Source organism: Thunnus maccoyii, chromosome 14 (genome assembly GCF_910596095.1).
Source record: "Thunnus maccoyii chromosome 14, fThuMac1.1, whole genome shotgun sequence".
Taxonomy (NCBI): Eukaryota; Metazoa; Chordata; class Actinopteri; order Scombriformes; family Scombridae; genus Thunnus; species Thunnus maccoyii.
Window position 1 is genome coordinate 9639170 of NC_056546.1, and position 23695 is coordinate 9662864.

General features: G+C 40.4%; 2 protein-coding genes across 4 annotated transcripts; one reads left to right on the forward strand and one right to left on the reverse strand.

The window, feature by feature from the left end:
• Window positions 1–1498: 1498 nt before the first annotated feature.
• On the forward strand, window positions 1499–12198 carry LOC121911486 (serine/threonine-protein phosphatase 4 regulatory subunit 3-like). The gene is made up of 16 exons (XM_042433014.1): window positions 1499–1989; window positions 2734–2789; window positions 3332–3430; window positions 3654–4277; window positions 5118–5195; window positions 5604–5720; window positions 5832–5948; window positions 6750–6881; window positions 7089–7191; window positions 7294–7335; window positions 7814–7972; window positions 8200–8369; window positions 8475–8614; window positions 8761–8909; window positions 9003–9142; window positions 9741–12198. The coding sequence occupies exons 1-16, from the start codon at window positions 1848–1850 to the stop codon at window positions 9843–9845; spliced, it is 2373 nt and encodes a 790-aa protein (XP_042288948.1). The 5' UTR covers window positions 1499–1847; the 3' UTR covers window positions 9846–12198.
• A 432-nt stretch (window positions 12199–12630) lies between these two features.
• On the reverse strand, window positions 12631–23478 carry cfap36 (cilia and flagella associated protein 36). Of its 3 annotated transcripts, XM_042433015.1 has the most exons (12): window positions 23073–23478; window positions 22244–22308; window positions 21997–22098; window positions 19283–19397; window positions 19087–19174; window positions 17346–17505; window positions 16967–17056; window positions 16087–16177; window positions 15728–15906; window positions 14962–15129; window positions 14364–14468; window positions 12631–13914 (listed from the first exon to the last, which is right to left on the reverse strand). In XM_042433015.1, the coding sequence occupies exons 1-12, from the start codon at window positions 23176–23178 to the stop codon at window positions 13831–13833; spliced, it is 1353 nt and encodes a 450-aa protein (XP_042288949.1). In that variant the 5' UTR covers window positions 23179–23478; the 3' UTR covers window positions 12631–13830. The 3 variants fall into 3 exon arrangements, with proteins under 3 accessions (XP_042288949.1, XP_042288950.1, XP_042288951.1); XM_042433016.1 differs by lacking the exon at window positions 16967–17056 and having other exon boundaries at window positions 23073–23476; XM_042433017.1 differs by lacking the exon at window positions 14364–14468 and having other exon boundaries at window positions 23073–23476.
• Window positions 23479–23695: the final 217 nt, after the last annotated feature.

Sequence of the window (23695 nt, forward strand, 5' to 3'; positions counted from 1 at the left end):
AATCTATCATCTCAAGACTCCTCAGATTTATCTTACAACCCTCACAAAGCAGTTAAAACTAGCTCCACCTCGAGCAGATGCAACAATAAAACGCTGCTTATGCATTGACTCATCAGTATTAATAATGTACTTTGGTAAATTTATTTAATATATCAGTCCCAGCCCGATTTTCTGCAAAACGAGCACTTTTACTTTAGTACTTTAAAGCCCCTCTCCACTCAAAAATATGTTTTTCTTGCTCCTACGGTTGAATGTTTGAGCTTCACTGTGCAGAATGATGTATGTGCAGAGTTTGACACTAGAAGGCTGTTTTCACATCAATCTGCTGAAAGTGGGAAGTTTCTCTGTGCTCATTGAAAAAACAATTTTAAGGGGTGGGCCTACAAGCATGATTTGTGACATCACAAATAGTTTTGAGCCAATCGTGGTCCAGTATTCACCTTACACAAGTTTGATGTAGAAACTTGAAGGATGGAGTTTCCAGTGAAGTAGGAGGCAACTTGTGTCCAGCAGTTAAAATTTTGAAATGGAATTTTTAATGTAAAATATTTTTTGTCTAACTTGTTAACTTTTATTATCTGCCTGTCTTGTTTTATATTTTTATTTCTTTTTGTGCTCACTGTATGACAGTTTCTAAACTGAGTCAGGCCCACAGACAGCTGGTAATAGTTTTACATTGCTCCGCTGTTTTATCCTGCCACTGTAACTTTTATTCTCCTGTTTTATTTTATTTTTGCTTAATTTTTATTTCCTATTCTCTTAACTCTTTAATAAATCTTGTGTTTTATAATATATTTCTTTTACATTTTGTCTTAATGCCTTTTATGTTTTAAGTAAATTTATTGGAGGCAATTTATTTGCATAGCGCAATATCACAAATCACAAATTTGTCTCAGGGTGCCTTACAATCTGTACAGCAATACAACATCCTCTTTCCTTAGACCCTTGAATTCAAATAAAGGAAAACTTCCTTAAAAAAAACAATTTAACTGGGAAAAAATGGAAGAAACCTCAGGAAGAGCAACAGAGGAGGGAGCTCTCTCCCAGGACGGACAGGCGTGCAATAGATGTAGAACAAGAAGGACAAATTACAGATATGCAGCATGGAACAAGATAACAAAATTATAATGGATTTATAATATATATGAAGAATGTAATGAAGAGTATGCCAAGCAGCTTCCAGGTGCCACCAGCCTTGTTGTTGAAATGTGCAATACAAATAAATTTGCCTTGCTAAAAAAGAAAATAAAAATAAAAAATGAAACGCAAAGCAAGCAAACACAGAGACACGTGGATGTATAATAAGACATATCTTACAGTCTCACATCTTATAATATATCCATGCTTGCATACTGGGCTAATAAACAGATTAATTCTGCAGGTAAATGCTGCTGCTGCTACTATTCTTGCCGGTAGGTGGCGCACGCGGCGCTGCTGCGGCTCTCCCATTGGACGACGCCGCTCTGCTCGGGAGCTGGAGGAGGACACGCGCGGCAGTTAGCGCTTGATTGACGTCGAGGAAGAAAAAAGGAACACAAGATCGGATTACAAGATGGCGGTCTGTGGACGTTAGCAGAGAGGCCGTCGGAGTTGTTGTGTTCTCTGTGAATTTTACTACTTCACATTAGGCCTCCTGTTGAGCTCCTTGACGCCGTGAACGTGATGTGTTCATGAAATAGCCACTAAGATATTTCCACGGCTGTTGTGAAGTTGACTTTTAGACGTGCATGTAGTGTAACATGCGGCTGGAAACAAAGTTAACAGGTCGCGGGTAGAAAACAGTCGACGGGGTTGAGGCGACAGCTTGTTAGCAGACAGCTAGCCTGCTAGCTCCGACTCGGTTAACCATGTCGGACACTCGGCGGCGAGTCAAAGTGTATACGCTGAATGAAGACCGGCAATGGGACGATCGGGGTACCGGACACGTCTCGTCAACCTTTGTTGAACGCCTGAAGGGAATATCGTTATTAGTTCGGGCCGAATCAGACGGTAAGTTCCCGGTTAGCATAGCCGCACCGACGTTACGTCGGCTAACGGTAGCATGCTAACTCCTGGTTGTTCGGACAGAAGGCTTCAGTTGGCAATTATGTTTACTTGGTTAACTTACTAGGGTTGCGTTTTTTATATTGCTGCAGCATTTAGAGTCAGACTGTTGGAATAGCCAGTTTTATTCTTGTCTTTAGGTAAAAGACAATATGTTAAATAATTGGTTGTAGCAGGCGACGTGATCTCGGTAGCATGGGGGGGCCTCAAAGTCGAGTCCTGGACGTACAAAGTTGTTATGTTGCACAGGATAATACACCGTTATGTGTTCAAGTCAAGTCAGTTTTATTTGCTTAGCACTTTTCATACACAATGGCAGTTTAAGGTGCTTGATAAACATGATAAAATCGTTTTAAAGTAAAGTATAAAAATACAGAAATACAACGATTAAAAATGAACACCAAACCATTAAGTGCTTTATAGACAATTAACAGAATTTTGAAGTTGATTCTATGATGTACTGGGAAATAAATAATGTTGGAATAGGCTTGGCTCTTCTGTTTTTAAGCTTTATCTCTGTTTTTACAACGTATTATTCAGGTTTTCACATCGTCTACTTAAATGCTCACTGCCTGGTAGATGTATTGACCTTAACTTTCAAGAATTGGTGAAGTAATCATTTGGCAAAGTTTGTTGTGATTATTTGCACAAGTTCAACAGTTGAAAGTTGCTCAATTCTTTGTGTTGTAGGATCACTACTATTGGAGTCGAAGATAAGCCCAAATACTGCATATCAGAAACAACAGGTAAGTATAGATAAGCTGAGACTGGATCAGCTACTGAAGGAGTGCAAATACATACCTGTTAGATATGAGTTCTCAATATTTTCAGTATTAAGTTTTAATCAATTCAACATTAATACTTGGTGCTGGACACTTATTGCTACAATGATAGATAGTGGAAATTTAGTACGCTGGTCTGATTGTCAATCTGGAAACAAGTAATAAGCATTTAACATCATTAGTAATTACCATACCAACAATAAAACAAACAAATATGAAATGCGTAACAGAAATTTCACATGGTTTGAAATGATAACCCTGAGTTAAATGTTTTCCTTGCAAACTATAGACAAAACAATGCCATCATTTCATAGGACTTGCTTGCCTTATACGTTTACAGGCATGAAAGAGCTCGTATGTGTGTTGCTCATATGTGAGTTTGCACTCTTTTTTTGTGTGTATGAGTGAGAGAGAGAAGGTTTGCAAACATATTTTAGTGTGTCCTATGAATGCACTGAGAAGCATTTTTCTGTTCTGTTAAATGTTTCTTTCTCCCTCTTTTTCAGGACACACTGATTGTCTGGTCAGAAGCAGATAATTATGACCTTGCTCTAAGTTTCCAGGAAAAGGCTGGCTGTGATGAGATCTGGGAGAAGATTTGCCAGGTAAAGTCAATCCAGTTTTACTTGATTTTTGTCTGTGCATTGTTTCAGCATTTTGTAGTGTAGTCAATTAGGGGAAGAAGATATTTGTTCCCTCGGGAGTACTCAAACGCGTGGTTTTGGTTTGCTGGTGCTAAAATGTAATTTACCCTACCTTACATAGGCAACACAGTGATACTTCTAGTTAAATTCTTTGCTTTATATCTACCAACTATTTACTGCTCAGGTGCAAGGGAAGGACCCTGCCCTGGACATCACCCAGGACCCCATTGATGAGTCAGAGGAGGAACGATTTGAGGAGATCCCAGAGACAAGCCACCTGGTGGAGCTCCCTCCATGCGAGCTAAGCAGACTGGAGGAGATAGCTGACCTTGTTACTTCTGTCCTTTCTTCGCCCATCCGGAGGGAAAAACTTGCCCTGGCCCTAATGAGTGAGGGCTACATCAAGAAACTCCTGGGTCTCTTCAGAGTATGTGAGGACCTGGACAACAGGGAAGGCTTACATCACCTCTATGAGATTGTCCGAGGTGTCTTGTTCCTCAATAAAGCGGCCCTCTTTGAGGTGATGTTCTCTGACGACTGTATCATGGATGTGGTGGGCTGCCTTGAGTATGACCCAGCGCTGGTTCAGCCTAAACGGCACCGGGAATTCTTGACCAAGACAGCAAAGTTTAAGGAGGTGATCCCTATCACAGACTCTGAGCTACGGCAGAAGATCCACCAGACCTACCGGGTGCAGTACATCCAGGACATCATCCTGCCCACACCGTCTGTCTTTGAGGAGAATTTCCTCTCTACACTCACCTCCTTCATCTTCTTCAACAAGGTGGAGATTGTCAGTATGTTGCAGGTAAGAATACAAACCAGGTAGCTTGTACTGTTCCTTTTGGCATAATTGTTGTCATCATAACCTATTATCTAATGGTGTAGACAAAAAGTTATGGTGACCGAATTTCATTGCCAGTCAAGCAGGTTGATGGTGTATGTACAGTTTTTTTTTTAACAGCAATGAATTTGGTGAGTGCCATTTTCACTGTTTCCCCTCACTCAGATTTGTTTGACAAATGCAAAGAAACCTGTCCTCCCAGTGGCTTCCAGCAAATTCCAAGACCATAACATAACCTATAGTTTGGCCTATCTGTAATGATTAAAGTGATCAGTGGTTTTATGAAATGTGAAATATTAAAGATTATGAAAAAAAAGATATGAGTTTTTAATCAGACAGTTTTATTTGGAAAAATTTGAATCTGAAATGGACAAGTGAAAGAAAAAAGTGTCGTGTGTGCATTATGATAATAATGCATAAAAGTAATATAAGTTATTTTGAAATATTCAGTGAGTGTTCCCTTGTTTTTTCTGTTAAATGGGTTTTCAAAATGAATTGAGGTTTGTGGAAAATAATTTGTACCACACAATCATTCTCATGATGCGGACAGTACCTTACGGTCCGTCCATTTCAAAATGTTTTATATGTGATGGTTGTTTTTCAAGACAAATAGCAAGTGAAGTGTTAATCGTGGGTTGTAGTTCGCCGTTTTGATTCTTTCCTCTTGTTGCTTCAACCCTTGAATACAGATTGCCACGGGTTAAGTTTTGTTGTCTTTAGTTTCTTTTTATTTTAGCCTTTTATTTCTTCAGTGTCCTCGTTTTTTTTCTTTCTTTTTTTAACCCTGTTTTTCTTGTGTCACAGGAGGACGAGAAGTTCCTAACAGAGGTTTTTGCACAGCTCACAGATGAAGCCACAGAGGACAGTAAAAGGAGAGAGCTTGTAAGTCAAAATCTCCAGGCCAGGTTGATGTTAGTGTAGAAACCTCAAGTTTGAACTGTATTATAATGTTGACTTTTATTGGTGTGAGTGTGAACTTGTTTGTAATAAACTTTGGCAAGATTATTCATTCAACAGTCCAGGCTCTTACTGAAAGTGAAATAGAAACTAGTTGATTTTATTGGCCTTTTATGTTTTTATGTATTTAACTTTGGAAAGCTCTCGTGTACTAGAACGGAGAAGATGACTGTGTTTGAGACTGAACCAAAAGAGAATTTTTCCGCTGCCGTACAGTATCCCAAAAGAAGTAATGCTTCGGGATATTATTTTTGTCACTGATCTTTAACTGTTTGCTTTAATGTATCAGATGCTGAATAACCATTACATCTGTTTTTCTTCTGTACTCTTCAGGTGAACTTTGTCAAGGAATTCTGTGCTTTTTCACAAACGTTGCAGCCACAAAACAGGGATGCTTTCTTCAAAACTCTGGCAAATCTAGGCATTTTACCTGCTCTTGAAATAGTCATGGTATGTTCTGGGCATTGCATCAGTGTGAAAACCTAAGCTGATGGGGGTTTTTTTTCTCACTCATGAATGCTCTCTTTGTCCCTTTTTAACTCTTGTTTTTCTCCTTCTCAGGGAATGGATGACTTGCAGGTGAGGGCAGCAGCTACAGACATCTTCTCCTACCTGGTGGAATTCAGCCCCTCCATGGTCAGGGAGTTTGTCATGCAGGAACCACAGCAGACTGACGATGTAAGCATCTGAACATCACTTTCAACAAATGTAGTTGCACTTTTTAGGTGCCAGGGAGCAGTTTGCTTCAGTTCGGCAATGGGTTTTTTAAAAATTCCACATATTTAAAACAAGTTTTTTGTTGCACAGTACATTTATGACAAAAGGGATAAACAGAATATTTAAATTATTTACTGTCCTCAAGTTCGTTGATACCAGTTTGATGTATTCAGCTTGATGAACAAACATGCCATAACCATATTTCCTCATAGAGTTTTTATAGTTTCAAGTTGCACATGATTTATGTGCAAAAATCACAGTACACAGTAATACCCAGTTCATCACATCTCAGTTTTCATACTTGACAACCCAATTACTGAAATCATGTCACTTTTAGGACCTAATAATGGACTCTCGCCCAGGAAAGAATAAGAAACCCTGAGCGAGATTTTTTTTTTTCCCCCCCTGGGACTGGGTGGAGCGTAACATGTATAAATATGGTACACACAAATGTAGTTGGCAGTCGTTATCACAAGAAACACCTTCAGCAGTTGGAGACAGCTCACAGAAATTGCGGTTGATTTACTGGTTAACATGTTCGCCTCTATACATAACAGAAGTGGAGCGTTTATAGTTCAGCGAAACCACAATCTACATTCGAACTAAATGTTCTTTCGATAGAGATGGGGTTACTTTACTGTGTCATGCAAATTTGTTAGTGAATTTCGCTTCTCTTTTATATTGTGTACTTGGATTGAAACTGCATCATCATAACTGTATCTTCTACTGTTTGCGTGTGTGTGTGGTTTCTTTTGTTTACAGGACGTGCTGCTGATTAATGTAGTGATCAAGCAGATGATTTGTGACTCAGACCCAGAGTTAGGTGGGGCGGTCCAGCTGATGGGTCTGCTCAGGACGCTTATCGACCCCGAGAACATGCTGGCTTCCACCAACGTAAGCAGAACCGATACACACACACACACACTCCCACATCGGGTTAAGAGTGACGCCTGCCTCTGTCAAGTTTTTTAATGGAGACCGCACATAAAATGATGTCTAACTTTCAATCAGGCTTGTAAGCTGTTAAATAAAACCCCGATTGTTCCAACACTAAAACGCCAGCAGCACTGACACTCTCTCTTGTCTTTTGTGTCCTTTCAGAAAACTGAGAAGACAGAGTTTCTGAGTTTCTTCTACAAGTACTGCATGCATGTCCTGACTGCTCCTCTGTTGGCGAACACTGCACATGACAAAAACTCAAAAGGTGAGCCGGGGACAGACATCTTGCATAAACTGAACGTGACTGTTTCATACTGTGAGATAAGTGGAGAATTTGACTGATTATTCTTTTGGCTTGGCCTTTCAGACCTGCAGGAGGGATCAACTAAGATCAATCCAGTCTGTCCAGGTGAGTGTTATGTAACTCAACATCAATCATCAGTCAGAAACTTGTGCATGCCAGCACTTGCTGGGAATGATTATTCATGAAGCAGATAGTAACAGCATTTCAATTTTATCTCGGTCTCATATTGTTTCCTTCACCGTCGCCTGCTAGAAAAGGGTGAAATAAATTGACCAGTACTGCTTCAAAATGGCTGAAATGATGCAATGTTTGTGATTTTAGACATTGTATGACATCATTTCCAGAGCTAATACTATAACAGATGTTTTGTTTAAAAAAGACTTGATGATAAGATAAAACTGAATATTACAGGATCACACACTTGCTTCCAATTGAATAACAAAAAAATAATATTTGTTGTTGGGAAAATGGCAAGACTGTAAGGTACTATATAGTCTGCAGCTTAAATGTGTAATGTGAATTTGAACTTTCGTAAATGCATTTGTAATGTCCTGACGTAGGTTTTTTTTGTTTGTTTGTGTAGATAACTTCCAGACAGCTCAGCTGCTGGCGCTCATCCTGGAGCTGCTGACCTTCTGTGTGGAGCACCACACTTATCACATCAAGACCTACATCATGAATAAAGACCTGCTCAGGAGAGTGCTGGTGCTCATGAACTCAAAACACACCTTCCTTGCTCTTTGTAAGTCGCTCGCTCAGGATTCACCCACGAACACACCTTCCTGTTTCTCGGTCATGCTTTCCCTATAAATGTCCTTTCAGTGTATATCTTTAGTATACTGTCGAGGTTTTTAACCATACCAGAGTTACGGATCTTACCAGTGAACAGCTTCAGCATTGTTCTTGTTCACAGAATTCAGCACAAACGCAGCTTCATCTTTACAATGTTGTTGTCTGTGTTTGTCCAAGGTGCCCTGCGTTTCATGCGCAGGATCATTGGTCTGAAGGATGAGTACTACAACCGCTACATCATCAAAGGGAACCTGTTTGAGCCTGTCATTAATGCCCTGCTGGACAACGGCACCCGATACAACCTCCTCAACTCAGCCATCATAGAGCTCTTTGAGTTCATTAAAGTGGTGCGTAGTCACACACCTTGATGAAAAGTGTTCATCTGTATAAAGTGTGTTCACGTGGTACTGAGAGCGGTTTGTTAATCTTTTTCCATTGTCTTCTCTTTGCAGGAGGACATCAAGTCTCTCATAGCTCACATTGTGGATAACTTCTACAAAGCACTTGAATCCATCGAGTACGTCCAGACTTTCAAGGGCCTGAAAGGACGGTACGAGCAGGAAAAAGACCGGCAGAGTCAGAGACTCAACAGGTCAGTAGTCTGATTGGCCACAAAAGGTCAAATAAGTGCAGTCAAGTGATCGTAATCTTAGAGATTATATTTTGATAGATTTTTTAACATTCCCAGTTGCAAAACAGATAATTGTACTTCAGTGGTTACATTTTTTCCCCCTGCAGATATCGCAGAGATGCACGGTCGTTGGACGAGGATGAGGAGTTGTGGTTCAACGATGATGAGGACGACGATGATGGAGAGGCTGTCGAGAAGAGCCGAATGGAAGATGACTTCTCTGACAGCTACGGCAAATACATGGAAGCCAAAAAAGGTAATCTGCTCTGGCATTACTGTATTTATCCTCCTGGAACCCCTTCATCTCCAGAGTGCAACAGCCCTTTAAGTTTGATATTTACTGTCTCAGGAGCTGCCAACGGAGCTAATGGTGCCAACAACAACGGGAAGGCTGCTGCCATCCCGCCTGCCTCACCAGCCGTCACTCCAAACAACAGTTCAACATCCTCTGTCAAAACAGTTGCTCTTCCTGCCACACCAGTAGTGAAGGTAATGAATCTATACAAATAATGCTGTGAAGATTAGAGACCATGATCACCTGTTTTGATTGTTATTCACTAAACTGACCTGTTTGCCAACTACTTTAAGCCAGCATCATCGCTGCTGTCAAAGAAGTTTCGATGTTCAGTACTTGAGGACTGAAATGCAACATTTTTTCATAATTCAGAAATGCGACACAACTTGTAAAGCCAGTGCAGTTTCAAGTGTTACCTCTTAGGCAAAGCTGTCCTTAAACGCTGCGAACAGAAGAGCAACATCACACAGACCTTATTGTCTCTTAGTCATGTTGTTGTGTAGCAAAATGAGTCCAAAATTAGAGTGAAGCTAATGTCTACATTACATGTTTCAGATTGGGCTGGTAAATGAGAATGCTGCTAAATGAGCTATCAATTAGTGTGTGTTTTTTTTCTTGTTTGTCCACATTCTTTCCCAAAATTGTGACATCCCTGAGCTGCAAACATATTTCTTCCTCGTCTAGAAAAGAGAGCTGATAGCGACGGACAGAAAGCAGCTGCAGAAATCAGAGTTAATAATCTTAGTAAGTTTTTAAATGTTTTTAATTTGGCCTTGCTTGTGTTTCTCTTAGACTGCTCTGGTTGGTTTGGTGGACTACCCTGACGATGAGGATGAAGAGGAAGAAGATGAGGAGGAAGAGCAGTCTCCGAGGAAGCGGCCCCGCCTGAGCTCTTAAGGCTAAATGTCCTCTTTTTGGTCGTGGCGGGACGGACATCGAGTCCCTCCCATCATCCCTCCTCTGGTCGTCTCATTGGTCCTTGGCCTGCTTGTGCCACCTGTCAGTCTCAGTGAGGAGACAGACAAAGACGAGCTCCCACCTCACTCAGTTCCTCCTGATCTCTGCTCCTCTTTTCTCCCTCAGTGGAGGGAGATGGAGAGCTTCTCTTTTACTGGAAAGAAAGACAGATCTGTCTGTTCCTTCAGCCCCTTGATTTTTACCTCTTCCTCCTACCCACCGCCTCGTCCTGGGGAACCCAAAAGCTCCTTTCTTCCTCCCGAGGAACTCACTGACCCTTTACAAACTTTCATAACACTCTCCTGCTCTCCCTGTTCTGACCTCCTTCTGAACAACTTTCTCCCCCCTCATCCACCATCCTGCCTACCGACCAGAGGGGCTGCGGTGGAAATAACAGTGCCAAGGCGGTTCCCAACTCTGCTCTGTTGCTATAGCAACAGCAGTAAGGAAGCTGCGGTACTACAGCAACCCCACAGGAACCCTCACATGTCCTTATATGAACTTTCCCTTCCATCCTCCTCGACCCGAGCCAGAGAGCTCCAGAGGCAGAGGAAGCCAGAACACAAGCAGCCAGTGTATGAACTGTTCAGCGAGCCAGTCAGGCTAGCAGGACTAGCCGTCATAGTTATAGAAAGCTTGACTGGCTGAAGCAAAGTGTGCCGCCCTGCCACAGAACTGTTCAGCTTCATCGGGGATAGAGGGATCTAGGCAACATAGATGAGTCAAACAAAATGTTTTAGAGACGAGGGAGGTAACAAAATGTACCAGGATGAAAACTCAGCAGTAATGAGGCTTAGATCCAGAGGAGCAGGACTCAACCTTCAAAAGCCATTGCGTCAGTTTGGCCAAGGCACACACACACATACACACACACACACACAAAATAAAACACACACGACGTCTCGCACACAGGACTGCGTTAGCCAGAAATCCTGTATTTCATGAATTTGTTAAAAAGTACTGTACAGGTGTTTTTTTTTTTGTTTTTTTTTTTTCTTTTTAATCATTTGCCCCTGATCTGATTTTGAAAGGGGAGAGAGACACCTACCTACCTGTGTATTTTTTTTGTTGTTGTTGTTGCACAAAGAGGTGGGGTCACTGTTCTCCCTTTCAGTCCAGTTCATTTGATTCAATGTAAAATGCAGAGAAGTTGCAAATGGTGGTTTTAAAAATAACGTATTAAAACTGCAGTAAAGTCATTTTTGCAGCCAACATTTTGAGGATGTCTGGAGTTTTGTATTTTAGTGGATTTAAGAATTTAGTGGCGTCTTTAGTGGCGCACATAGCCCCGTTTTTATTTTTATTTTTTTGTTTTTTTTTTGTTTTGTTCTTGTTTTAACTGGGTGACAAACCTGAGCTGTCGGTGTGCTTAGAGTAGACATAGCGCACACTTTAGTTTCAGGAGTTTCAAGGCTTGGCACCCTCCTCCCCCCCTCAAACAGATCTCAGGTTCAGAATTCAATTTGTGTCACAAAAAGCAAATCCACCTTGTCTGTGCGCTGTAACACTGCTAGCTGGTGAAACATCTCACGTTTATTACTGAATAGAGAAGAAATCTAGAGAGTTATACGGGGCTTGAGGTGCCAGGAGCTTTTTATCTCAGTCTGATGGTCCAGAAAGTTCAGCACCAAGTTGATCCAGGCCAGGAGGTATCCGGCTTAGCTCCACAGTTTACGTCTAATTTCAAGTTTACTTTGACCTGTCCTTAAACAACTCTGCATATCAAAAATGTGTTGAAGGAAAACTTTTTTTTCTTTTTTTCTTTTTTTTAAAGTTTAATTCAAACTCCATGATTGGATGAGCTGTTTGTATTACTTATAATTTTAGCCCCCAGAGTTGATGCAGTGGAGCTTTTGAATGAAACTGTGTAGGAGGAGTATTTCTCAGCACAACACAGCAGGTTTGACAATGTCAGAAGGGGCAGAGACACATTTCAGTGTCGGGTTGAAACATTTCTCGTGTCGACATCTTCTCTCCTGGTCTCGCCACAAGCACATTGAGAGGCAGATGAAGGGAATTGAAAGAGTCAAACTGCAAGCAGCAGGGTAGGAAACACAAAACGATCATTGCCAATGTGCTTTTCAGAAGTTATGAGGGAGAAAGCAGTACATGAGCAGTGAATTGTCTTTTCTCCTGCAACACATTCTGTCTGTTAGTGTCGCCCAACAATATGACTGTTTTTGCTCTCCCTTGATGAATTTGTACCAAGTGCATTTACTACCACTATCCATTCTTAACATTTGTATGAATTTATTTGATAAGTTTTGAAATTAAATGTGACCCTGACATTGAACTTGTGAATCTAGCTTTGTTTGAATAATTTACTGATTGGCAAATATCCCAAACTTGACTCTCAAGCAGCTTTGGATTTTATAGTTAGTGGACTTATATCTCAATATGATTTGTACCGTTTGTTTTGAGGATTCTGCCAATTATTGAAATATTTCCTAGAACATTTTTAATTATATTGAATTCTTTTTTTTTTTTACAGCGGGGAATTCATACAGCACATTTTCTGAATGTTTGTACCAGGAATGGACGGTATATTCTGTACTCATACAGTAATTTGTGATAAAATACATCCCGTTTGGTTCTGCAAAACCAAACAAAAACCTTGTTTTTCAGGTCAAATCTGAGGATCAGTCTGAGACTAGCTACCTGCCATGAAGTTCCTGCCAAATTTCTGTAGCTTTAAAGTTTTCATACACAGAAATCTGAGTCCAGATAGTTTCTATAAAATGTGATTTATTAAACAGCATGCATGGTAACAATATTACATAGAAACTGGTGCATCATGATTGCTTAGAGTGAAGATTGCAGACTGGTTTGAAGGTAAATAGTGCATTCCTCGTAGAAAGCCACACACTGTTAATCTTGGCCCCTTTTACGAACACATGACGCCCGTGTTCATCTTCACAACTTCCACAGCGCTCTTTAATGAGCTGCTACAGTGTTACCAGCTTTTACGATGTACCAGCTGACTCTTCCCTCTGGGAACGCTAAAGACAGTAGAAAACAAGACTGTACACATGTGCTAGTTAATGCTACCATCACCTCAAGATAAGACTCTCCCGATCAAGTCTGAACCCATAATTCATTGACAGAACTCGAGGCCAGTTGTGCCTCACATAAAGTCTGTTTCACATTAAGTTTTCCACTTTGCCATTAATGATCTTTTGACTGCTGTCTATAGAGAAACAAACTCACTCCTTTAGTCACTATTCCCTAACAGCCAGTGGTTTACTATACTGAGTGGGAAAATGAGATTTCAGACACTCAAATCAGGATTGTGTTCCATTACGGGCGGATGTAGTGTTGCATAATAGTAATTTCCTCATCTATTAAAAGGTCATTTGTTGCATTGTGAGATTTTTTAGCAAGAAGTTCATGCTGGGAAGGCATTTTTTTGCTCCACTGTGCAGATTTTTAATGTCTCCACACGGTGTATAAATTTAACACTTTGATTCTGGAAACTCAAAAATGGGACAAAAATTCAGAGCGATTTTGGAAACAACTCAGGTGAATCTGGCAGCAGAATGTCAGATGGATGAATAACATGTACAGCCGTCACTTGCCCTGACAGGTGCATGACGCTTTTTCCAAGTTTCCTTAACATTTTCTGAACTCGCTCAGTCAAACTGATCTTAGTGTCTTAAAATACTTGAGTGGTCTCTCACAGTGTGAAAACTGCAACATACTGGCCCACTGAACATACACAAATATATACTTTTTTTTTTTCATCTGTTGACACCAATGAAAAGTTAAGACTCTTATGAAGGAAGATCTCGTACTTTTGATGTGCCCTGATCGGTGTTGTGAAAGTGAATAATCAGAATGAAGGAGGCTGTGTAAAGGAAGCCATATGTTTGATTACTGAATTAAAGGGACAGGATATAAATAAGAATATTGCAGCTGGAGGGCGAAGCTATTTCTTGATTACTTCCTCTTTCAGCTTGTCAGCCAGATGTTTTCTCTTCTGTAGCTTCTTTCTCTCTTCGGCAGAAATCTCCTGTGTGAAGAGAGCAGAGCAGGCGGTGGTGTAAACAATCTGATAGATAATAATATAATAATGACCACCAGCTGAAGACCAAATGTTGAGGGAGTGAAAAAGCAGTGGGAAAGACCTCTAAAATACAACCAAGCACACGTCTACACATGTATCAGCAGGAAATTGAACAAAAGCAGCTAGCTGGGAAAATTGCAAGCTTGTATTTTCAGGGGGTTTTTCCACATTATCAAATATTAACATTTCTTGTGTGATTTCAATGAGACCTCATTCACTTTGTGGCTTTTAGAAACAATTAACTGGCGTAAAACAGTAACCAGCTACTCCTTTTATCAGGTTTGTGTGTGAGACAAAGTGCAACAGAGACAGAACTGCACAGCAAAACCAGAGCTACACACTGAGCATGAACGAGTACACGTGTTCACATCAGGCAGAGGCAGCTGATGGATCACCTTCTGTTTGGAGGAGTTAGCAGAGTGTTGTGCTGGAGGAGCAGGAGCAGCAGCGGGAGGAGGAGGGGTACAGGCCCCATTCCTTTGGGACTGCCCCACTGCCTCCTGACAGGCCAGACCAGGTCAGACACAGGCAGAGGGAAATGAAGAACAAGAACCCAATAAATAAGTCACGAAGATGATTCGAAAACGGAAAGAAAAGGAAAGAAAAATCAGGAGGAAAAACAGGGGGGTTAAAGAAAAGCAGGTGAAATCAAGAATGAAGTTTTTGAATTAAAAGATGAGCAAAATTAAAAGTATGGATATTAAGTCTTAATTTTGTAAGTTCTGCCGGTATAACCCTGAAATTATCTGTCTCTATTACAAATAAATTATATAAATAACTTACAATAACTAACCCGAGGAAATAGTGAAAAACTTAATTACATCTAAAATCAAGTAAATTCTAATAGTCTGATAAGCAAAGTACATTTTTTCCACAGTAAACCATGTTCTGCTATGTGTCCTTTAATTGGAGGAACTTGTTATGTCTTATGACCTGTGACCTTGTGAAGAGATGTATAAAAGTACGAGGACACGAGGAACAGGCTGTATTTACCGGGGTGGTGGTGGTGGGTGCTGGTGTGGGGGTGGTGGGTGCCTCCTCCGGCGTGGTGGTCTGCTTGGTTTTCTGCTGTTCTTTCTTCAGTGCATGCAGCTTGTCTCGCTGCTGACGCAGATATGCTGCCCTCTGCTGGAGCTGCTCCTGCTGGGACGCTGACAGCTCCTGGAGGAGGAGGAGAAGGAGAAGGAGGAGGTAGAGGTTAAGCGGGAGGAGTAAAACTCAAACTGTGCACATCCAAATATCAGAAATTTAGCCCAGTTAACTATTTTACAAACATATCCAATGATAAAAAATCCAGGTATTGGTTGAGTTTCTAACAAGCTCATTGTTGATGTTTTAAACTCAGTGAACTGTAAAAATTCTGTGATCTTGGGGCCTTAACAGAGAGGACAAAGATCAGGTAGAATCAGTCTACCTTAAAAAAATTATGACTGTATTAAGTGATTTATGCTGAGCACAAACTGCACACATTCCCTGAATTTGGTCACAAATGACTGCAATATCCTGCTGCTTCACAAAACAAACAAAAGCAACAATTTGCTGCATTTAATGTGTGTGTATAATTATTTGTCTATAAAAAAAAAAAAGCATCATTGGGGAGTCATGGGCAGCATCAGTTGTCAGTTGAAGAAACGTCTGTGTAGGTGATGGTCATTAAACACCTTACTGGTTTAACCTACATTACGCAGCATGTGTGGCACTGAGCAGAATATATAAGATGTACTGTATGTATAGCAGGTGCTCAGATACACAGACTCACAGTATATGGTTTGGAGAAGCCGGCCTCCCTGTGTGCCTCCTCCAGCCAGGCTTCAGCTGCAGTCTGGCTGCTGCTCTGCTCCTTGGTATCTGGACTGAGGCTGACGGAGGTTTCACCAGACTTTACTGGAGCTCTAACTGCTGGGAGGACTCTGGGCTCCGCACTGTTGCTGCCACAATCTGCACGCACACATGTTCAATTGGTTTGATTACTACTGGTTTTCACACGTATGTTGTGAGTTGTAAATTGTGCAATATGATAAATTCTAAAAAAACAACAACTATAATGTGTAATTTCAGATGAGATTTAATAAAACAAGAGTTTAGAGTTGGAGACGTGGTGGTAGATGCAGCTGTTACCCGGCTTAGAAGAGGTAGCTGCGTGTTTCTCATCTCCACCTCTTGTGGCAGACATCTTGCTCTCCTCTTTTCTGGCAGGTTTACCGTTGACCTGGAGGTAGAAACCAAAAGGCATTAATACATGTAGTATAATGACACTGCATCAAATTCAGCCCACTATTGCGGCATGCTAGCGCTGGAAATCAGTGGCTACGATGACATCCACAGTCCTCAATTTGTGGACTTTTTACATCTGTCTACTGAAAAAAAAAAACAACATACGCCATATTTTTCAACTGATTCTCTTTCTCTCCTACTGCTGGTACCATGCCCTGCAGGCTCTTTAAAACTCCACCAGCCTCAAATGGTTGAGCTCTGAATGGTAAAAACTGGTCGCAGAGGATCCTGACTAACAATTGGCTCTAAATCTCTGAAAACTATGTTTCACCTCAAATTATTAATAATCTGTAAAACAAAAGAAATACTGCCTGTCAGCAAATATTTGAGAGCCACTGATACTACAAGAGCAACCTAATTTACAAGCTTTTAAGACACAAAGCTACTACATGACTAATCTACTACAAAGGCTATAAAACTATCAAGCTACTGTCTGCCCACAGGATGCACTGATACCTATCACGCCAATACTAGTGCTTGTTTTGGTATAAAAGAATATCCCTCATACTAATCCATTGCCTGGTGCAGGCTTAACATGACCAAAATCAATATAGTTTTGACATTTATTCAGTTCCACATTTATTCTACTTCTTTCATTCTGTGTTAGCCGTTAGAGATACTGTTAATGGGGTATTAATGCATCCTTAGGTCATACTGTGGTGTACATACAGTAGCTGTGATTATTATCAGGTCACTACTGTTACTACATGGAAGGTTCAATTACCAGTTTAGATTCAGTGGCAGTGTTTCTGTTCTTTAGTGGGGCGTGGTGACCATTACTGCTGCTGCTGTCAACAGTCCCCTCACCTTTGGTCTTAGGATGGAATAAATTGCACATTGGACACATCGGAAACAGGGTCACATTAAAAAGGCGAAATGCGGCTTTAAGGGTAAAGAGGATGTTGGAAATAACCATTAAACATTGGTCGTATGAGGCACAGTTAACAGCGATATTAAAACCCATACAGGCAATCGACGATATCTCGCAGTTTAACAAAGGTAACACCTTAATACTGCGGGTTTTCAGAGGTTTCTTTGGGCTCGTACGAGAAGGCTCACAGGGTTTATATATTATTTGGCACAAACAGCTCATGATGCTGTACCTTGGTGGTGTTGCTTTGTCGACTGGGAGCAGTGGTGGCTTTCTGGGCAGGACCAATCTCTGCCATTGGCTTATCAGAGCAGCTGCTGGAGGTGGAACCGAGCTCTTCCTCTAATAGCAGCCTCCTGGACATTTCTTCATCATACTCCTCTTTTGACTTTCTGAGGAGAAAGTAGGAGAAAAAAATTAAGTGTCTAGTTTTACTCTACTGTTCAACATTAGAGTTGTGTAATTAATTTTCATGAATTACCCAAAGCAAAAATGTTTTCTTTTCACAAAGTTTGTAATTTCTGAATTAGTCCTGCTATAAAACACTCAGGAACCAGTTTGGATTGTTCATGTAGCCTCTGACTGACAACACATACTGACTAGAAGGTAGAATAAGGCCACAACGTCAGGGCATCACCAGGGCACCACACACACACAGATCCCTTAATTTGATTTAACTACTTAAATTGCCTTAGAGAAGACTTCCATAAAGGATTGACCAGTCAGTATACAGCAAGAGAGAGAGATTGATTATGTAAAAGAGCAAGAAAAAGATGTTGTATTTCACTTATCTAAAAAAGAAAAAAACAAACAAACCTATATAATGTCAACATGTCATCATAATGTTTGATGGAACTGATAAAAACATTAAAAAATAGACATAAAAGAAAAACATAAAATAAACACCAGCATGATGATGACTCAGTGACGGCAGCTTTATGGCTCATAACTGATAAACTACAATCATATTTGCCTACTGAAAAGATCTTGCAGAAGAGTGATGTCATATAAATGTGTTGCTCAGAATTGGTCCAAAAAAACCAAACAAAGAATGTTTGTTTAATTGATGTTTAATGACTGATGCTTGTTTGATTTCCTGCCAAGAGTGTAAACTACAACAGTACAGAAAAGACTGACTAGAGCCCTTTACTGTCAGTGTAATTCCTTTTCCGAGTTGTGATTCCAGCTGTTACTGTGACTGTGCCAGGTCAGAAATCCTATACAAGACTTTTATAGATCCAAAAGGACAGAATAAATCCAGATTCTGTTCTTTACTAAAACTGTACACCTTGGTACTCTCACAGTGCATCAGGCGACAAGATTATCTATCAGAGTTTACAGCACTTGAGAAAAGTATTTCTACAAATGTATTTATTATTATAAGTATAAAATGTATTTCTTGAGCAGTATATATTTAATACATATTTGTCTATATGGCATGAAAAATCAACCCTTAAGAGTCTTGAAACCTGCTAAAGGTCATCCAAATCCATCACAGTGAACATTCAACTGACTTCATCTTTTCATTCTTTTGTCAAAGGTAATATTGTTGTAATCAGTGTTGTAATCATCTTGAAGTCCCTGAAGTCTCTCCGGTTTGATTTTGAGAGCACGCTGAGATGAACTGAAACCAGTGGCGGACTGGACAGGAGGACATTCAGCAGTGCTGATAAGTAGCCAAGGTATTCAGGTAAGACAAAGGGGATAAAAATACTATTTTTCTCAGTTGCTTGTTTAGTTTCAATCCCTCCAACCTAAATTAGCTGGACCCTAAGGAGCTTAGCTGCGGTCCCATTAGACACAGCGTGTTCTTCTGGGCCAGGCTGCCACTAGTGAAATCCCATTAGAGAACAGGGGCAGGATCTACCTGGGCATTTATAGGTGATGGTCGGATAAAAGAAATGTGGAAATACCAGTACAGTTCAATATACTTTGTGTTTTTGTGTGTGAGAGAGAAAGAACAAGTAACTTACTTGAGAACCTCCTGCAGGATTTTCATCTCTTGCTGCTGCAACTCTGTCATCACGTCCACGCCATCAGTCAGACACTCTGGGAGGGCCCCTACACACACATACACACACGCACACACACACACACACACAGGGATGTTACTTGCAGCTGTATCAGTGTGTATTTGGGTGAACATATGTGTGTGTTAATCCAGCCTACCATTCCTCTCCTTGATGACCCTGAGGGCTTGAAGCTGCAGCTCCATGTTCTTCTGGACCATCAGTGCACGAAACATCTGGAAATCATCTGTGGCCAGAACTGGCTGGAATACCGACTGAACAACAAAAAAACAACAACTACTTAAAACTATGAAAATTCACTGAACCCACAAAATGATGATGAATCAATGGCATTAAGATTTGGGTGAGATAAAGTGTCAGTGAGTGTGGAGAATGGGTCAGGACACACAGTATAAACTAGTGCTGAAATACTCTGAACATAAAAATGGATTGCTTCATTGTATTAATTTGATTAGTTATAAAAACAATGTGCTTTCTTTGACGCCATCATGCAGCATGTTAATACATGCCTTTATTTAAATATTAGAAATTCTTTGGTATCACACTCCACCTAAAACTTAATTTTGCATAGCTAAACCTCTGTCTCACCAAGCTCATTGAAGTCTAAATAAAAATTGTGTAATTTTACTGATTGAAAGTGTTGCAGTTCCTCACCAGATTTTGTCTTACAGACCTTAAATTTGAAGGGACAGATGTCTGTCATATGAAATTAGCTCTCCCTAAACTAGAGGTTTAGGTTGAGATATTGAATATTTTATGTTCCCATCAAGGTTTTCTTGTCCTGTAAGCACACAACAGATCAGAACTGGATGTACTTCTAGCATGGTAGGCACTCAAGTCAAGTCCCTAAAAAAAAATTAAGCTAACAGAACAGAGTGAACAGAGTGGTACTTAGGCCTAATCTTTCACGTGAGCTTCCTGTCTCTAGTCAAAGGTCTGTACCTCATCTAGGCTAATACTATGCAAATCATTCTGACCAACTTCAATATGCTGTACGTTCAGCTGGGTCATCAGCTTCTCCGTGTTCAGCTTCTCTCTTTCTTCTCCTCGCTATCTGCCTTTTTCCCTTAGTCAGTCTCTCTTATCGCATCCTGCTTCTGCTTTTCTCTCTGTCTCTGTCTGTAGCCCGATCCTTCAGAAAATCCTGTTTCTCTGAGTAACTTAATCACAAAAAATGCAAAGTAAGTAAAAATGACACCACAACACATTCCTCTGCAACTAGCTGCTGTCCATCAACACAGACTAAAAGTTGAGTCCTCTACTCCTATCAGTGCAGATGCTCTACGCCACCTTTGCAGAGCAGATACAGTGGTATGTATTCGGCTTGACATGTCAGCCTGTACAAAGTAACTGATCAGATCCAACAATGTTACTGAACAAATAAACAAATTGAACTGAGTTATGAGGCAAAACAGTCTGAGATATGATCACTTTTTCTATAAAACAAAACAATCCAAACGCTAGTGTGACTTGTTGTCAGCAGAGTATTACAGGAAAAACTAAACATCCCTCAGTCTGTTTGTGAGTGTGGATGCAGAGTTAAATACTCTCTCCCTTGCTTTAAATGTAGCTAAAGCATTCTGTTGAGAGTCTGTTTACATTGTTGACCAAACAAATCACTGGAAATGACTAATTATTCAATGTTTTTTAACCTGGGCCATATTTTTATTTTCCCATTTTTCCTGTCAGGACAATTAATTATGTTTAAAACTTCCCTTTATCATCACAAAACTTCAGTTTGTTTTGAGCTGTGCTGCCCAGGACACAAAAATAAAGCCAACAATCTGTCACACAGGTGAACCCGAAAAGCAGCTTAAACACATCTACAGACAACCTATGAAAAGTCAGCTTTTGTATTGTTTTCTATGCATGTATAAGACTGTTTTTCTATTTTTATACTTCTGCATTCTGTACTTTCTATTTCAGGACAACATCTGCCACTGTTAATCTTTGTATTAGGAGAATTTGACCTGCTTTGCAGACATTAACTATTTATCTCAGTGGTAATTAATGAGATCCAAGCCTCCTGAGGATCTCTCTCTCTCTGCCAATTTGGCAAAGCCACTTTGATCAGTGCCAGGGGAAATCTAAGGATAGACTGTAAAAATAGAGTTGTAGACTGTGACTAATATTATCTTATAATTCTTATTTAACAAACTTATTTACAAATTTAATTTCCCCAAAAATATCATTAGAGATTCATGTAAAACTATCAAACTATAACTATATGTAACCTATCAGGAGAAGAAAAATGAGATGCAACCTCCTAGTTTTTCCAAAAGAAAAAACATGAGAGCACTGTAGAGCTAATTTCTTGTTTATATAACACCAAATTGCCAATTCTTCCAAATCATAGACTGTATTTTGCCAGTAGGATCACAGAATAAATACGTGCTGACTTTCCACGTGGAAACTAAACAAACAGGAATATATCATGTCCCATTTCAGGAACAATTATGAAAACATGAGAGATTCCTGATATATGTGTATGTATTGGCCAGGGCAAAGAATTAAAAACTTCTAATTAACTTAGTGTAATATACTTTCAGGACACTGTTTGGGCAGCTTGTTGCAGCCAGACAAAGCCATGACACTTAAGTAGGACAGATCTAAATATAGATTAAGATCAAAAATATTTACATGGTTGTAGATTATGTCACAAACTGGATTCTTATTTTGCTGAGTCATTAGGATAATAAACATCTGGCTTGAAACAGGAGACACACAGAGCAGCTACAGTATGTTTGGAACCAGCAGCATGTAAGGGTTTGTGTAAGCACATCCTATTCTTGATTCTCCATTCAGGTTAACTGGCAGGCTGACAGTATTATGCGGACAGGGAGCTTAACATACCTGCAGAGTTTTGGACTTGGCAAAGGGAGAAGAGCACGCATCCAGAAACTGCTGCTCGTTGATGCCAACCTCCTGCATGTAATTCTCTAACAGCTTCTCCACCTACAAAAAGCAAAGCAGCTTACGTCAGTCTAGTTTGATGAATCAGCAACGTAAAACTAGTCATGATGAGGCAAAACATGAAAAGTAGGACAGTTTGGAAAAATGTACATCTGTCAGTTAACATGTTTGATACTTGTGTACTCACCAGTTTCTTATACTGCTGGTGGATTTCTGTGTATGATAACTTATTTTCATCCTCGTCATCAAAAACTGAAATTCATAAAAGATAAATATGTTAAGACTTTATTGATCTCCAGAGAGGAAATTAACAAGTTACAGCAGTGCAGGAAACAAGATTACAGATATGAAACAAAATGAAAAGCAAATGGAATTAAATCTATATACATAAACATTATACACATTACAATACTAGGCTGCATGACCTGACTTTTGGGTTGTAAAAATAGAAAAGTTATACAAAATATGTGCAGAAGTAATGGTTCTGGTAGATGCAGCTGTAGTTATATATGTATATATATATGTATATGTTAATGTTAAATGTTAATAAGTCAGCATTTAGACTAAAGAGCACAAGGAAGTGATTTACACTATCTTTTTTTTGTCAAATCACTGCTTCTGTTTTTAATATAGCTGCCAATAACGTTTTGTAACTGTCCACTAACAGTTAGGTTAATATACATGAGCTGTTTAGTTGCCTGGCTAGCAAACTTGCCGACGTTACTTTTACTGTGGTATATTTATCCTCACCTGTGTCTTTTGTGGCTTAATGTCGTGCCAAATGTTATATAAATTCTGATTAACTCGCAACTAGGACATGTATGGAGTCAAATGCAGGGTTACCAGGCGGTTAAACTATCAAAGTTTGCAAATAAACGTCAACAAAAACATCGTAGTCACAAGTTAGCGTTAGCTTAACTTAGCTAACGGTGCACAGCTCCAGTTTAACGGGGGAGGTTTTACTGTGCGGCCAGATGTCCGAGGCTGAACATGTCGGATGGTATGTTTTTACCTACCTGTGCATTTGTTTTCCATAAAGTCCGTGACAGGAATGACCCATTCGGGACTCCCCAGGTAGCCCACGATGCTCTCCACAACCCACTCCGTGTCATCCTCAGCCATGTTGGCTGCTGCTGGGTAACGTTATCAACAACAGCCCCGTCACAGCGGTGATGTTTCAGGTCGGCGCGTCCAGCTCCGCTACAGCACGAACGGCTGGGAAAACACATCTGCTTTATTGTCCGTCATGAGCTAGTTGGTCCCCATTGCGCGTAGCCGTGGCCGTTTTTCCCTCCTGACGGGACGGGACGTCTCCATGAAGAAATGCGCACTCATGAATTTGCAGTTGAGACTGGCGACGCCTAATCGGTTGCCAAGGTAACCGTTACGTCAGTGGGCTGCTGCTTGAGTCCTAGCAGGTAAATAGCTAGAAGGGTCTATCTGCAGCCTTGCAGAGCTGCACGACACACCCATTGTACTACATGATACGCCCAGTGTAAACATGACACGCCCATTTTATTACACGGCACGCCCAGTTGACGACACGACAACACCCCCCCACACCCTCCACCCACCAGACCTACTTGTAAATAGTGGTTATGTAACTGTAGTTCTATATGTGCGTATCCCTCTAAAGGTC

Coding starts and splice junctions, on each gene's coding strand:
- LOC121911486 (XM_042433014.1), top strand. CDS start 1,848: ATGTCGGACACTCGGCGGCGAGTCAAAGTGTATACGCTGAATGAAGAC. Junction 5,721..5,831: donor CTGCTCTTGAAATAGTCATG/GTATGTTCTGGG, acceptor TCTCCTTCTCAG/GGAATGGATGACTTGCAGGT. Junction 7,973..8,199: donor ACACACCTTCCTTGCTCTTT/GTAAGTCGCTCG, acceptor TGTTTGTCCAAG/GTGCCCTGCGTTTCATGCGC.
- cfap36 (XM_042433015.1), bottom strand. CDS start 23,178: ATGGCTGAGGATGACACGGAGTGGGTTGTGGAGAGCATCGTGGGCTAC. Junction 22,099..22,243: donor ACCAGCAGTATAAGAAACTG/GTGAGTACACAA, acceptor TGCTTTTTGTAG/GTGGAGAAGCTGTTAGAGAA. Junction 15,907..16,086: donor AGCTACCTCTTCTAAGCCGG/GTAACAGCTGCA, acceptor GTGTGCGTGCAG/ATTGTGGCAGCAACAGTGCG.